At 41.7% G+C, this 16,141-nt stretch overlaps 3 protein-coding genes across 4 annotated transcripts; all 3 read left to right on the top strand.

Moving 5' to 3' along the window:
• The first annotated feature begins 1,358 nt into the window (after positions 1 to 1,358).
• On the top strand, positions 1,359 to 1,952 carry h2bk1 (H2B.K variant histone 1). The gene is made up of 2 exons (XM_029524009.1): positions 1,359 to 1,606; positions 1,716 to 1,952. The coding sequence occupies exons 1-2, from the start codon at positions 1,493 to 1,495 to the stop codon at positions 1,950 to 1,952; spliced, it is 351 nt and encodes a 116-aa protein (XP_029379869.1). The 5' UTR covers positions 1,359 to 1,492.
• Positions 1,953 to 6,799: 4,847 nt separating this feature from the next.
• Positions 6,800 to 11,742, top strand: asb10 (ankyrin repeat and SOCS box containing 10). 2 transcript variants are annotated; one of them, XM_029525323.1, is made up of 5 exons: positions 6,800 to 7,237; positions 8,421 to 8,688; positions 9,231 to 9,735; positions 10,226 to 10,339; positions 10,899 to 11,738. In XM_029525323.1, exons 1-5 carry the CDS (start codon positions 6,913 to 6,915, stop codon positions 11,082 to 11,084), a joined length of 1,398 nt encoding a protein of 465 aa, XP_029381183.1. In that variant the 5' UTR covers positions 6,800 to 6,912; the 3' UTR covers positions 11,085 to 11,738. The 2 variants fall into 2 exon arrangements, with proteins under 2 accessions (XP_029381183.1, XP_029381184.1); XM_029525324.1 differs by lacking the exon at positions 6,800 to 7,237 and adding an exon at positions 7,992 to 8,247 and having other exon boundaries at positions 10,899 to 11,742.
• Positions 11,743 to 13,847: 2,105 nt separating this feature from the next.
• On the top strand, positions 13,848 to 15,422 carry gbx1 (gastrulation brain homeobox 1). Its single transcript, XM_029525451.1, has 2 exons — positions 13,848 to 14,298; positions 14,878 to 15,422. Exons 1-2 carry the CDS (start codon positions 13,848 to 13,850, stop codon positions 15,390 to 15,392), a joined length of 966 nt encoding a protein of 321 aa, XP_029381311.1. The 3' UTR covers positions 15,393 to 15,422.
• Positions 15,423 to 16,141: the final 719 nt, after the last annotated feature.

Raw genomic sequence — 16,141 nt, 5'->3', positions numbered from 1 at the left:
CATGTTTATAGAAAATACAACTGTGTCGAGCTTTACAGTCGCAGACTGTAAAGATTGAATTGAATAAACGAAGAGAAGATAAAACGCTTTACCAGATCAGGCGCAAGGCAGAATGTGGCTTTATACGACAAAACGGATACAACAGCCGCACAATTATTGACTTACATGCCTACTGTACATACCAGGAAGCGTCTCATTGATGAAAGATAATGTTCAAATGAAAATCCAAAGAATGCAGCTATACAGCAGGAAATAGGGAGTAAACATGAAAAGGCCTTGCTTTAATGTAGGACTGAATCTGTGCTCAGAGGGTGCAGATGCTTGCATGTTTTATAGTTATAGCAGCTTCTAGTTGCTCCTTTAATATCATGATACTTAAATACGAAAACATTTATTCATTCATCAACACTGCTGATCCAACTTTTTGACCCAAATAAGACAAAAAGAATCTGTGAGAAGAAAAATGCAGACCTGCAGGTGAAAAGTTGTTGCTATCAGCATGGTAGCCATACATTTTCCAGACCATTCTATAAATGAAAGTATCCGAGAATCAAACACAAGATGTACGCAAACAAAAACTGCCATGTCACCACAGTAACAGCTAAAACTGAGACAGTCTGTGGACCCCATTAAGAGGGCAGATACACACTAGGAGGCCCCAGTGTAAAAAAAAAATAAATAAATAAATAAAAAAACACCTACTGAGATCAACCCTGTCTGCAGTAGCAGCTACATCTGCTACCCTGATCCAAAGCTTTGAAAAATACAGTTGGGATACTTCAATCACGTTCTTTTCTAGCGTGACACCGAGTTTAAACATCGTTTGTGCTCGTACACCAAAAACCAGTCAGGGAGTTGGCATTTGCTAAACTCCCGGCAGCAGAAAGCAACACAGCAAACTCCCAAACTTAATCAGCACTTTGTCATTGTCACACATTAAATCAGCCGAAATTCATCCGAGGCTGGCATGTTTTAATCCAGAGTCAAACTCATGAACACCACGGCATTATTTATTTACTCTTGAGCACAGCCGCAATATAAATAAATCAATTTGTTGGCAGTGCGGGCTACAGATACCCCCCCAGGTAATATTGTTCTGGGGGATATTATGGGATATGAAACCCTTCAGTTAATTTGGAGCCTTCGGGCTTCATGGAGGACCGCAGTGGAGCTACTGCAGGCGTCCAACCCCTGCCTGACGGCTTTAAAAGTGGTACAAGCGTGCCACCGAGTGGTCGACACTGTTGCCTGCATCGACACCATTTCTTGATGAATGACTTGTGTGATTTGTCACACGGCTGGAACAGAAAAGCAGCGGTCACTCACCGGACTCATGGCGTCCTCACCGGCACCGGTCGGCCCGCTGCGGTCGCACACAGGTGAATCAAATACGTCACTAATTAGCGCTGCTGCATTTAAAGGCCGCCGGTGAGCGCCGGAAAGCGGAAAGACTGTTCCCGAGCGACTCTCCGGCAGTTTGACCGCTTCCGACATGAGCAACGACGTTTCCAAGAAGAAGGCGAAAAGTTCGAGCGAGAAGAAGGCGAAGAGGAAAGCCAAGAGGAGAGAGACCTACGCCATGTACATCTACAAAGTTTTAAAACAGGTGGGTGGAGGCGAGCGTCTCACTTTTACCTGTCTTTGGGGTGCGCTTGAACCTGCCACCCACAACTCCTGTCCTGTCCTGTCCCCCCCCCCCTCCAAATTAAAAAAAGGTCCACCCGGACACGGGCATCTCCAGCAGGGCCATGAGCATCATGAACTCCTTCGTCAACGACCTGTTTGAGCGGATCGCCACGGAGGCGTCTCGGCTGGCTCAGTACAATAAGCGCTCCACCATCACCAGCCGGGAGGTGCAGACGGCGGTGAGGCTGCTGCTGCCCGGCGAGCTGGCCAAGCACGCCGTGTCCGAGGGCACCAAGGCGGTCACCAAGTACACCAGCTCCAAGTGACCCCCCCCCCCCCCCCCGCCGCTTCGCTCCTGTCACGGCTGTCACGTCTTTCAATAAACGCACGAAAACTGTGTTTCCCTTTTTGTTTGTTTGTTTGTTTGTTTGTTTGTTTGTTTTTTATTTGTTTTTTTTTTTTTGTTTGATGCCCTTTTGAATGTTTATTTAGTCATTTGGCCACTAGATGGAGGGATTGCACATCTCTTACAGATGAACATATTCAAATAGGAATGATCAACTCAGCTGTTCAAAACCAAAAATAGTCTGTATCCACATGGACCGTTTTTCTACTCAAACAGGCTGAATGCAGTAACTTATTTAGTGGGGGGGGGGGGGGCTGTTAACAAAGATTCACTCATTGTTTTGACTGACAAGGTGACTGTGAGCTTAACAGGAAAACACGAGCATCAACTCAATAGTCACAACGTATTTTACAGCCTAGAATATTTATCAGAAGCTTCATACATACAGTGATATATTAGTAGTGTGTTAATGGAAAATATTAATAATGCAATTAATCTGGAATGATTCTCACATACACACACACATTATCAGAAAAATGTGCAATAACCAAAGCATGTGGAGCTGGTTTTAAATACTTGTACTTATTTATTGTTTGGTGTTTTACACACAAAATATACATATGCCTAATTTGTATGCTTTCTGCAGGTTTTGCTGATGTGAAATGGGCAATTTTATTTCCCGGGATATTAAACACAGACTTAGATCAGACCACATGTGGGATGTTTAAAGGGACGTTCAGTTTTGTCAAGATACTCAGCAGCTACACATTACACAGCCCTTAAGGTAGGAAACCACTGGTTTACCCTCACAGATGCTATAAAGTTGATGTGATGCAATGAAGTAGCCTACAGGAGAAACTGTGGCTACATCATTTTTTGCCACAGTTGCCACAGCTTGTCATTATTAAAAAGCTGATATTGCAAAATTGGTGTTTACACCATCTTCTCCATCGTCACTCCATAATCACGTTCACGTGGTTTGGAAGAAAACATCCACAACTGGTTCAAATCACATCCACAAATATTGGCCCAGCTGGATAGACCAGTTTTATGGGGATTTAAAATTTGCGTTCAAAACAGGTTCTCATGGTTCTAAAACAACTGATGGGTCATCAAAGTCCGGTTTTCATGTTTGTAAAAAAGTGAATGACTCAAATGAAATTGTAATATCTCTCAAATATAAAAACTGTGATTATATCAGGGGTACAAGCTATTTAACATACTCATTACTTTTCAAAATACCACAATGGAATTTATTTTTAAATATTCTTTTACGCCTCTGATGAATTTAAACCGAGGCAATCTATTATTCAGTTAGGATTAAAAATGGTGATATTTATAAACTGGCTGAAATAATGCTGTGCTGTGTCCTTGTTATGTATTCTAATCAGGCTTTTAAAAGACTGCACTGCCAACTGAATAGTACTTGATTACAGGATAATGACACCAGCGTTTGTACCAGTTCAATCTGCATAAAATGGAGGAACTGATAAAGGTCTCTCTAATTAGGATGGTGTTTACATCAGGCTTTACATACACCTATTAGGCTACCCTTATCAACATCCTACAAAGCCAAGCTCACTGTGATAATGCCCTTGAATGTGACTCCCACCACTGACTGTTATTGTTGAGATACCCATTTTAGATGTTTCCCAGTTTTCTTGGTAATGATATGAAATCTACAGTTGTTATTATGAGGGTGATACAGCCTCTGATGGCGGTGACTTTGTTCATGATTATCATGGCCATTTAGATTTTGTATCTTGCACCCTTCTCCATATCCCCTTTCATGCCCATGCCTACTGCTAGTCATCGTTCTCTCTCCTTTAGGCAGGCTGCTATGAACATATTATGGATGGGTGCATTAGTGAGTGATGCAGAACCCAGGCTGGCTTGCCTTGTTTTTGTGTGAGAGTGCATCATTAGAAAATGTTCCACTTGGCAGGGAAGCGCGTATTAACTGCAACCGCAATGAAATGAGGTTGTGATAGATGGTTAAAGTTATACAGGACTATTAAGTTGAAATATGAACCTCTCAATTGTCATAATGAAACAGAGGGCTATTTGTGTGTTGATCAGTGCATTGAGAGACAATTGGAATCTGCGAAGACCGATACAATACATTATAGGTAGCGGGCTCAGAGCTGAAAGAGTACAGAAAAAGTAATCATGCTTCCACAAAATGGTGTGGAGCAACTGTTCAGTTCAGAGCTCTATAAATTCATTTAGGTTTTCCACTAAGCATCAAGCATCATGATGAAGCCTGAGGAAGATTTGCAAACAAGGCACCTTTCAAAACCCCTTACCCATTTAGATGGATAGAAACCCGTGTGGATCAGCTGTGGAAGACACTTTAATGGCACTGAAGACTTAAAGCAGATGAGTGTGTCTGCCCTGACTGACCACACAGCCTAATTGTGTCTAGACAATCAGAAGCAGCTGACAATTTTTTTAAACCAGCAACTATGTTCTCTGTCTCTTCTCAAGCCAATTAAACATGCTCATTGTCTCATATTATGCTTCCATGATATCCTCTCAGTTGTCTTGCCATCAGAATGGAAACTTTAGACCTTATTCCTCCTAAACCTACCCAGTGTGTGGTGAGATGTGTGAATTGCATGTTAATTGCCCCCCTCAGTACAGAGTGGCCCATATGTCAGACATAATTTCACTCCCTCTGATTGGAATAACATTAAATGCTACAAAAGTCATTAAAATAAGAAACACCTGATGGATAATTGAGTGTTCTGATGTCATGGTGACACTCTCTAAACTTATACTTTCTTTGGATGCTCCATGTCTTAAACTAACAGGAGAGCCAATTGCAAACCCATTAGCATTTAATATTACTGTAATTACTGTGTACATTTCATTATGTTCTCAGTATATTAAATGAGTGCTCAGTGTGGAGGGAGGGTTGTAGTTTAATCTTTTTCTGTATTACTGTGTGCCACAGTACTCAAAACGGCATTAAGAGGCACATAATCAGAGGGAACTAATTGCCTATGATTGCATAAATGAAGTGCTTCACTCTCATCAGGCCTGTTGCTGATGTCCAGCCTCTTTCCGCCTTGGGAGAGGAAGGTGGTTGACCACAACACAGAAAACCTTGGAGAGACAGTTACTGGTGGGTAATGTGAAGAAACCAAAGATTTAATATGTCCACAGGGAGCTGGGAGGGCAGGGGGTGTTACTACTCCTGATGTTTTTTGTTGCCTCCGCTTCATGGAGGTAAAAAAAAAAAAAAAAAAAAAAAAGGAAAAAAGAAACATGAATGCCCACCATTTGAGAAATGAATTTATCGAAGTCGCTGTCTTTTTCCCCATTAGTAAGTGTTTAGTTCAGCGTTTTAAATAATTGCGTTACCAGGAATGATATTTAAAATACATTTGGGAGTCAATGAGGCGGGAAAGTGCCTACATGTTTTGCTGATGACACCCGGGCCATTTGGAAGACATCAAAGTAGAGAGGAGGTAGCCCAGATGCATATTATAAACTCATTATGTATATCATTTAAAAGGATGTACTCTAGCCGCAAAAACAATATTCCTAGTCTCTCTCTGGTAATGTGTGTTTTCAAAGTTGAAACTCTTACTTGCCTTCAGTTTAATGTGGCATCTATTACCAAACTGTAACATAAAATAAATGACCTTGATTTCCATACTAGAACAGTCGTTAAGGTATAGATGAGATGGAGCTATGCTTCTGTGTTTTGAAATGGAAAAGAAGGTAAAACCTCCACAGAAATATCATGTATTCTACCACCTGTGGTGCAGACCTTGTTTTCCGCAGGGCTTACATGTATCTTCAACACAGAGGCAGATAAACAGACCTTAAAATATGTATTTTTACTAAATTGTCTATTCCACAGATGAGGTTTGAACAGATGGCAATATCAAATCAAATCAACCAGGCTTGCAAAAATATGAAGTAATTCTAAGTTATCCTTGCCTGCCATGAAGACCCATGCTCCAGGTCCATAGATTTGAAAAATGGTGGCTGTTTTTGCAACTGGATAAATTTCTACTAGCACTTGAAAATGGTAGTCCATCAGTCAAAAAACAGGGTTTGTCAGACGTAGGCTTAAAAGGCTTAATTATATGCCGTCCCTGCACCATCAGAACTTTACACGTGGGGCACAGTGACACAGCGGTTGCCAGTCATTCAGCCTAATGTTCTAATGCGGGGAGCCGTGTGGATACATAAAAACCATTAAGGCTGTTCAAAAAAAAATAAATAAAAAATGACTGAATAGAAAAGGAGATTTTGCAAACACATACTCTTGGGGGAGTTAAAAAAAATAGGGCCATTCTTATTTGCTCTTTCTCAAAGAAAAATGTCAAGACAGAATTTGACCTCAAAAGGTGTCAAATACTTTATTTGCTCAACGGTGAAATCCGGACTGGGTGGCCATTTGATCTGAATTCTAATCACTTGGCCCTGATATGGACAGAACATTTAGAGAGATTGACACATTAAATATATCACAATTAAGCGCTACTTTTCAATGTTTCCTATAATTTTACAGGAACAAACCCCACACATTCCGCTTCCTAAAATTTGGCCAGCAGGATATTGTAAGGCTTAGAAAACAGCATCTACTGTGGTTACAAAGCAGGACTTTATTCAACCCATTTGATACTTGCAGCCTGGCAGAGACACTTCATGGGTCTAATTTTGCTGGAGGCAAATAGGAGAGGCTCAAGTGGACACATGTGAGACATAAAAATAGCATTACTTGTCACACTGCAGGGAGGGTCTCATACCAAATATCAAAACAACTCTATGAACCACGCCTGTGAACAGCCAGCAGGCACATAGTGGACATTAGCCAGAGAGAGTGAGACAACAACAGAATCTAAGAGACAAGCTTTTTTAGACAGTCTCCATCACTTTATCAAACACAACTGCTTTTCTCTGCATGAGCCAAGCCATACAGCATGTCGGGAAGGAGCTTTGTCTTCACACCCATGGCCTTGCGTTCTCTTGAACTTGATGAGGACATGCTAGAGAGATACAAGTACAAGAGGCGGCTGGCCTCCCATCACCTCAGCACCTACATGCTGAAGACAGAGGCCAGGAACAGGGAACTGCTGAGGTCCAGCTCTGCCTTCCCACCAACTGTGTGCCAAGATGTGGTCATCCAGAATGCTCTTTATACAGGAAACTTGGAGGCTATGCAGCACCTCTTTCCGAGAGGATCCACAGTAAACCTCATCATTGAGCCACAGGGAGGGGACATGCGATGGGTTGCCAGGGGGGAAGGTAGGACACAACATCTATCTTCATTAGAAATTCATTTAGCCATTGATACAATTTGGCCCAGCAGAGTTAGTAGCTCTATTGTATTTCCTGGAGATTGGCATCTCCAGTTTTTACTTCTACAGAAATGACCGTTTATCTGTTGTGAACAGGAGAAACAGAAAATAAAAAGTACTTTTAAAATCATCATTTTAACATACAACACCAAGCAGCATGTAACAGATGCATTTCACCCTCAGTATTTAAAGACACAATGATACAATATTTTTAGAAACAACACAAGCCAATATCTATAGGAACTCTCATACGTCCATCCCACATCAGACTTAGGATTCATCTGTTTGTTACTTGCAGCTGGATTTCCATCTGTTGCCAAACACTAATTGAGTAGTTTGTGCTTTTATTTTGGAAAGAACAAAAAAATCTGTGTCGACATTCAAAAAGGCCTTTAATGTTACTTAGGAGATCATATTCACAACTACATGTAAAAATTCTGGGATGATGACAGAAAATTAATTTAATAGAGTAACTAGGTCAATTGTCCGGTTACTTCAGTGGATTATCTTAAACTGTGGTCAGCTGACATGTGCTGCACCAGCCTTTGGCTCTCGTGGCAAATCACTGACTGAGGTTCATCAGGTCAAACGAAATATCATGTAACACCTTCTTAAAATAGCCATGTCCGCACAAACAACTTACATAGGTGCTTATTTGTCTGGGGAAACCACATTGCTAAACCATTTTTTAAAGCAGCAAACCAGTGGACTCTAATATGGCTTATGTGGGACCTAAGATCAAGTGGCACAAACCAAAGGCCTATCGCAACGATGTGATCGCCACAGCCAAAGCCTCAGGTTGTGTCCTGCAGTTCTGGAACTCTCTGCTTGTTGGCGACCTGCTAACGGTTCTCAGCATTGTAGACGACGAGGAGTATGACTACCTTATTGATGCCATTTATGACACAAGCAACATAGAGGAATGGAAGAACTACAGGTTTAACTACAGAGGCCTGAGTAGGTCATATTTTCAACGATTTCTTCAAATGTAGTTTACCTCGGGGAGAGGTGGTGACATTGGGATGAGGTTTAATCAGAAACGTTGTGGCTGTCAACACGTGCTCTAATTAATAGAAACAGAGATGTTGTCAGTGACATATCTTTGTGTAAATTGTTGTCTCTGCTTGCAGGACTTTGGTCACTGACTTATGAGCAGGAACTGACCACACCACTTCACATCACAGCTAGTCGGGGTTTCGTGGACTGCCTGCAACTCCTGCTACAGCGTGGGGCCAACGTAGACCTGGCCCCTGGTGGCATCACTGCCCTCCATGAGTCCTGTGAAAACTGCCAGTCAGAGTGCACCAAACTGCTTCTGATCCATGGCGCTAATGCCAATGCGGTCTCTGAAGATGGCATTATGCCTCTGCACATCTGCACAAGCCCAGAATCCCTTGAGTGAGTCGAGCTCACTAAAACTGACACGCCAGTCTAATTAATGAATCCTATTTTGATGAAACAAAAATGATGTCAGTTACAGAAATGTAACTCCCTACATGTGTCCAACATTAGCCAACCTTAGCTCTAATTAGCAGCCAAAAGCCTCTATTCATACCAAGTCAATATTTTATAACTGCAACAACCCAACGTTTATTGAATGTCACAAGACTGACTTTCTAATCAATACCAAAATAAAATTGTGCTTTTCAAAGCACAACATCGACCTGCTTATATTATCTAAGATTAGCCACCATAACCTACTAATCATTCAAGAGTTAAATATATATAACATTCTGCTTTAGTGGAGAGTGCATGAAAACTAGCTGGCAGATAAGCAGAGCAAGTGAAAAGCACCAAAAGTGCATAAAAAATGCGTTGTGTATAGAAACTTTAACCCAAACTAATGACAACAAAAGTCTGTAGGTGTGAAATCACCTCAAGTTTTAATGAACCCAACTGCTACTCTATCGTAAAACAGTGGCCTGTGTTTCACTCTACAGATGTGCTAAATATCTCCTGCAGTACGGGGCAGCCATCAACGGTCGCACTCAGGACGAAAATGACACTCCCTTACACGTGGCAGGGAGGAACGGGCTCCCAGACCACACCGAGCTCTACCTGCGCTATGGAGCTGCTGTGAACAAAAAGAACGATGAAGGCCTCACACCTCTGAACGCTGCTTGTTCTCGGCCCCAGGAGGTGCAGGACCTCCAGCGTTATTTCAAAGTGTGCCAGATGCTGATTGGGGCAGGAGCTGATGTCCACGCTGCAGACCAGGACAAACACACTCCTTTGCACATGGCTTGTAAGAATGCAAATCCGGACATAGTGGATCTGCTCCTGAAGAATGGTGCCTGTGTTAACAACATGGATTATGGTGGTGAAGCTCCCATGCACAACATCCTCAAAGTGGTGTGCTACAAGATTTCACATCATCCTGAGAGGATTGTCCGCGCTCTTCTCAACCACGGTTCTATCCGTGTGTGGCCTGGAGCTCTGCCCAAGGTAGGAAATGCAAAGCTATATGTTAATGTGGTGAAATGTGTTCCACTTTGGTTTATAGCAGTATAACATATTTACAGCGCGAACCATGAAGGTGGCTCATTTTGTATAAATAGCAGGTACTGCACATGCAAAACCTCAAGTAAGAGTCTTGAAATGCTTCACCATTCTTTGCAATATTCTACATTTCACAACTTCACACCCAAATCATCCCCATTTCATGACACAACATGAAATGGTGCACTCTCGGCGGGAAACAGACTACGACTATCAGTGAACCCACGTGCGCTAGACAAAATGCATGGTTGCTAATTAGGCAAGTGTTAATAGGAGATTAATTAGCACTAATTGCATAATTTCCAGTTAAACCCCTGGAGGGAAGACCAATCTGTTCATTTCACAAGTGTTTAATTACTTTAGTTCTATGTTCAGTTGTATGGAGTCACATGCTCACTCATGAACTTAAATGATGGTTATATGAGTCCTCTTGCAGGTTTTGAAGCACTGCTGTGCATCTCCACGCACCATTGAGGTTCTTCTGAACACCTACAGTCACCTCAAAGTCACAGACACCTGGGTTGAGTCAGTTTCTACTGAGATCTTTAAGGCAAGTGCCTCAAATTGGTGAATGATGCGTGGGATTTAACGCGTGTGCCTTAAGCAATTATTTTTATGTTGTAAGTATTATAATATTTCATTTTTTTTAATGGCATGCTCCTCCTCTTATTTATGGTGTGATACTTTTCATAATCTGACTAAGAAAATATCAGAGTCACTATCGATAAAATCAGCTTCACTTTTTCACATAGTTTTTAATGCTTTAACAGTTTGAGGTTGCCCAGCATCTAGCAGTAGAAGAAAGTTTTAAAATGTATTATATCCTAAAACAACAGATTAATGTACTTCATGATCACAGTATATGAATAAACTAAAAGTTCAAAAAGAGTTCGTTTTCCAAGTTGTTCAGAACAAAGTGAAGCACAGCCTTAGTGCTATTTATTATTCCAAAAGGAATCATCTATATCGCCTGCCCAGTAAATGTTTATTTAATTAGTAGGCTTACTTACTGATTCTTAAAACACAATTTGCTTTACTGTAGAGCGAGACAAAAAAAATCAGTGTGCTACTAAAAGAACTCGTGTTAATGTGTATCTTTCCTCTGTCAGGAGCACAAGGAGTTCTATGAGTCGGTCTTCTCCTTGGCCCTGACTCCTCGCTCCCTGCAGCACCTGGCACGTTGCAGACTCAGGAACATCCTGGAGGGCCGAGCGCACAAAGTGGTCTCTAAGCTCAATCTCCCCACCTTCCTCAAGAACTACTTGCTCCTGGAGTACAGAGGCTACATCCACTGAGAGCACTTTGCACAGGCATTAGTGTTGAGCTCCACTGAAGTCTAGAAAGCTGCTAAACGTCAAGAAGAGGAAGTGGCAGTTTATAAGAGAATCATTAAGTCGTATTTAAAATTTGCAGCATTGCACATCAATACTCCTAAATGCCCCTGTTATGCTCTTGAAGAGGAAGAAACTGCTGCTTGTTTCCTGTCACTTTATTGACAAGCTGCCATCCGTTACATATTTGGGTTTTCACCACAAGAGGGAGCTAGAGCCTTGAGTTGACAAAGTATATAGGGCCTATGCAATAGTGTGTTGTGTATTTTGTTTATATTCTTATCCCATTCTTTTTTTTAACTTCTGCATTTGATAGTAAAGATCCTAAACGTGGCTGAATTTTTATACATGCTAATTATCATAGTTTGGCGTTAATGCACATTGTAATGATGAGTTTTTCACTGAAAACTGCCATCAAATATTTGCATAAATAATTATTATTCCCACCGATATGATTGTAATTGCAAAATTAGGCCTGACATGAACCAAAATATTCCACCATGGCCACGTAATGTACACACTGTTCTTTTCCTGTTTGCTGTTGTTACATTTTCTCTCTTCTTCAGTCTGCTGGTTTTTTTTTTTTTTCTTTTTAGAAAAGACGATTTTCTGGGAAGAAAGAAAATAAAATTGATGTAAAATATTTTTTTAATACAATGAGCAATTTAATGTCAGTTTTATGTCGATTTACAATAATATCTAAAATGTTTGAAATTAGAGACAAATTGAGGAAACCATGAAACATGTTGAATAATAATTTTGGACAGATTATTAATGTGAGCTATAAACATGAATTGGCAGTTGATTCCTTTTTTATCTGATCATTTGATTAAAAAAAGTTAATGACAACCTTTTGTACACGCCTAAAAATAAAGAAAATAATAAAGGGGAAAAGTTACACCTGTCAGTCTGTCGTATTTTACATCGATTATTACCCGTTTATGGTTTTATGTATTGGACATTTATCAATGAAAATGATTTTCAGGCACTTAATTTGTAAAGAAAAAAACCCCACTGTCAATAAAATGTTCGTTATCAGATCGATATCTCAGTCGAAAAGCCAGAAAATAGATCCAAATTAATATTAATTGCAATTTATCCATTAAAAAAAAATTGTGACTGATATTTCCAAAATAAAAGAAGCACTGCAACATCAGAGGTCCTCCCATTGAGGAAGGCTGAGGAGCTCGGCAAAAAGCTCCAATAGATCACAAAGAGGTGCTGCTGAAGTCACATGCAATTATAAGAATTAGCCTGTCCTGGCCCTTCACTGCTAATCAGAGTCGGTGGTGATATGTTTATGTCCTCATGCAATCAGACGACCAGTTGGAGAGCCCGGGCACCCAGGACTCAATGGAGCTAATCATCATTAGTTCCCATTGCCATTTAAAAGGTGAAATGATCTGCGATTAAACCTCTGCCGAAAGAAAAAGAGAAAAGTGATTTTTTTTTTTTCTTCACATGCATTTTTGATCAGGGATGAATTACTGCTCTTTAAACGCAAAGTAAAACGCTAGTTAGTATCAAAATGATTTTTTTTTAATGACACATAATCTATAAGAGACGTTAAAGTTTATTATTCCATAAAAAAAAAAAAACTCCTCGAGTTCAAACTGAGTGGAAAGCCACTCAAATATGACTTTGGCCACAGTGTGTCCATGTCCACACTGCAGTTGACCTTTCATAAACGCCTTTTATCTGAATCTAATTTCGCAGAGTATCTCTCTCCAGGGAACAATTGTTGCAGCACTCTCTTTTCTCTTTTTTTTTTTTTTTTTTTACTTCTGGAGTCAAACGTATTGTTTTTATCAGCAGAGACCAAAGACTGAGAGCGGAGGAACATCTGCCTCTCCTCCCTCCTGACTCTGAAGCCCATCGCCCCCAATATTTCAACAAAAGCCACCGTTGTTTTTATGCTGTCCCTTGAATCCAGAGTAATTACTTATCATCAATCAAAATTAATAATAGCTGATTGGGTTGGTGTGGTCAACGATTATAGAAGGGGAAGGGCTGGAGCAGTCTCTCACACCGTTTTTTTTTTTTTTTTTTGCAGTCAATGGTGAACCTGGCAAAAGGGGAGGAGGGCTGAGAGAAGGGGAGGGGGGTTTGGTGTGGAGAGTGGCGGGGGGGGGGGGCGACTCGTCTATTTGGTCTCCACTGGGAAACTACCGCCTCTCAAGACGGCCAAAAAGTCAGAGGCTGAATAAGGAAATGAAGCGTAATTTGAGGAAGATGGATGAGCCCCCAGGGAAACACCCCCTTTTCATTCCTCTTGTATTGCAGATGATAACCAAAGCGCCCTCTCTCTCTCTCTCTCTGCGCGCACACACACGCAGTGTGCCGGAGAGGGGCGGGGGGAGGAGCTGGCGGAAAGGGAAGGAGGGGGGCAGAGATAGATAGTTAGATAGATAGATAGAGAGAGCGTGTGTTTATGTCTCAGTGTGTGACAAATAAAGAGGGAAAAGGTAGCAGCGGGGCTCACAACAAAGCGCCCCGCGGACCGACGCATATAGAGCGCACAGATCCGGAGAAAGTGTCCACTCCCCGGGATGACAGCACGGCAGAGGATCTACGTCCAGCCCACTCTGTCTTCGCACTGAAACTTTCTTTCTTCCTTTAAAAAAAAAAACAAAAACAAAAACATATATATTTTAGCGCATCGCGGAGGAAAAACGGACACCTGCTCTCAAAGTCCCCCGGTCCAATACAAGCGTTCAACCTGCAAAAATGCAGAGACCCGGCGGCCAAGGGACGGCGTTTTCTATCGATTCCCTGATAGGGACCCCCCAGCCCAGACCGGGACACCTGCTCTACACGGGCTACCCCATGTTCATGCCCTACAGACCTTTGGTTATTCCACAAGCTTTATCCCACTCGCCTTTATCGTCTGGTATACCTCCACTGGCGCCTTTGGCTTCTTTTGCGGGACGGCTCACCAACACCTTCTGTGCCAGTTTGGGACAGGGGGTGCCATCCATGGTCGCGCTCACGACGACCATGCCAAGTTTCTCGGATCCACCAGACAGCTTTTACCCGCCCCAAGAACTCCCCGGTCCCCGTCTGAGCGCCGCCGATCCCGGAGCGAGACGGCAGGAGAGTCCGCACTCGGAGGAGCTCCACAGCCGGGACAAAAGCTCCGAGCTGCTCAACTTCTCTGAAACTTTTCAGACAATATCAGGTGAGCTCGGCATTTGGTTTTTAGTGCATTTTTACCACATTGCAGAGCTCCAGACATTTGTGGGCAGCAGTGACAGTTGTGCTTCAGCTCAGTGGCTCATGATGGGAATCTTTACTGACGGTCACTTTAGTTTTTCCTAACAGAAGTATTAATGACTCATCAAGAAAAGTACAAATGCAGGCGTCCACACCCTGAGCTGAAACTTAATGGAAGATTCAATAGTCTCGAATTTGGCCTAACTTGGGTCCTTTGAAATTTATTTTTAAAAATACACATTTAACTCAGAGTTTGAAGGGTTGGGAATAAAGGTTTTCTTGCAGATGAACAAAGTTATATTAGAAATTCAACAACCTGTTATGGTCCAGGATGACTTTCAGTAATTTTGCTACACTTGTGTGTGTGTGTTTGTGTGTGTGTGTGTGTGTGTGTGTGTGAGGTTTTGTTGTATCCCATCTCCACCACAGCAATGACACTAACTGCTGTGTAGAAAAGTGCATTTTTATTTGGAGGGCGGTCAAAGTGACAACGTCTTCTCTCTCCCTCTCTCTTTTTTTTCCTCCTTCTCTGTCCAAATTTCAGGTGAGACCAAACTGTACAGTTCAGATGACGAGAAGCTGGACCTAAAGTCTGCAGACACCGTGTGCAGCGACCGGGAGGACAGCTCTGCGGACAGCGAGAACGAAAGCTTCTCGGACGGGAACAACTGCGGCTCCATGTCCCAGAAGAGCAAACTAAAAACCGGCTCTCAGGAGGCGCTGCCGACCGGCGGCTCGGCGGGGAAGAGCCGCAGGAGACGAACAGCTTTCACCAGCGAGCAGCTGCTCGAACTGGAAAAGGAGTTTCACTGTAAAAAGTACCTTTCTCTGACTGAGCGCTCCCAGATCGCACATGCACTGAAACTGAGCGAGGTGCAGGTGAAGATCTGGTTTCAGAACCGGAGGGCCAAATGGAAACGGATCAAAGCCGGGAACGTCAACAACCGGTCCGGAGAACCGGTGCGAAATCCCAAAATTGTGGTTCCCATCCCCGTGCACGTCAACAGGTTTGCTGTGAGGAGTCAGCATCAACAAATAGAGCAGGGGACCAGGCCATGAACTCAGATGAAACGCAAGAATATTATTATTAATATGAATAATAATAATAATAATGATAATAATAAAACACTTCCATTGACTGTATGTTCCACTGATTTGTTGAACGCATGAAGCACAAAAAGGAGGATTCAGTAACTTTGTCTGAGAGGTGAGACTGAGGGGAGGAGAGGACTTCCTCGCAGACAGATGATTTATTTGGCAATATGCTGTCATTTTTATTTATTCTTCTGTGAATATGTAAATATAAATGAGTAAAAATTGGCACAAATGGGCACTATGAGATGAGACTGTAAAGATTTTTTTTTTTTAGTATTTATATGTAGGGCCAAAATGTTTTGTTTGTCATGTGCATGTCCTCATTTGGCGAAACTTCTCGGATTTTTTTTATTATTATTATTTTGTTTGTTTTGATGTTTTGTTTGTTTGTTTTTTTTTGTTTGTTTGTTTTGTGTTTCGTACAATTTGTTGAGCACATTTGCATGCAACTTAAGACGTTTTACATTTTGTTTGGCAACTGTGGGAACCACCTCTCAAAGGTATTTGTGAAAAATAAGAACAGATGTGAAGGAAAAAATGACCAAACAAGGGACAACTGTAAAGTATATTGACCTAATAAATCGCTTTATACGAAAGTTGGGATCCAGATTGAATCATTATTATTGAAAAGATAGAACATGATAGAACAATGCCTTTTTTATTTATTTAGTTTGTTTTGTTTTTTTTAGTATGTTTGAAAAATGTGTAGGGAT

This window comes from Echeneis naucrates, chromosome 17 (assembly GCF_900963305.1).
Source record: "Echeneis naucrates chromosome 17, fEcheNa1.1, whole genome shotgun sequence".
Lineage (NCBI taxonomy): Eukaryota > Metazoa > Chordata > Actinopteri > Carangiformes > Echeneidae > Echeneis > Echeneis naucrates.
The sequence above is the reverse complement of the archived record's forward strand: the minus strand, read 5'-3'. Positions and strand labels throughout refer to the sequence as shown.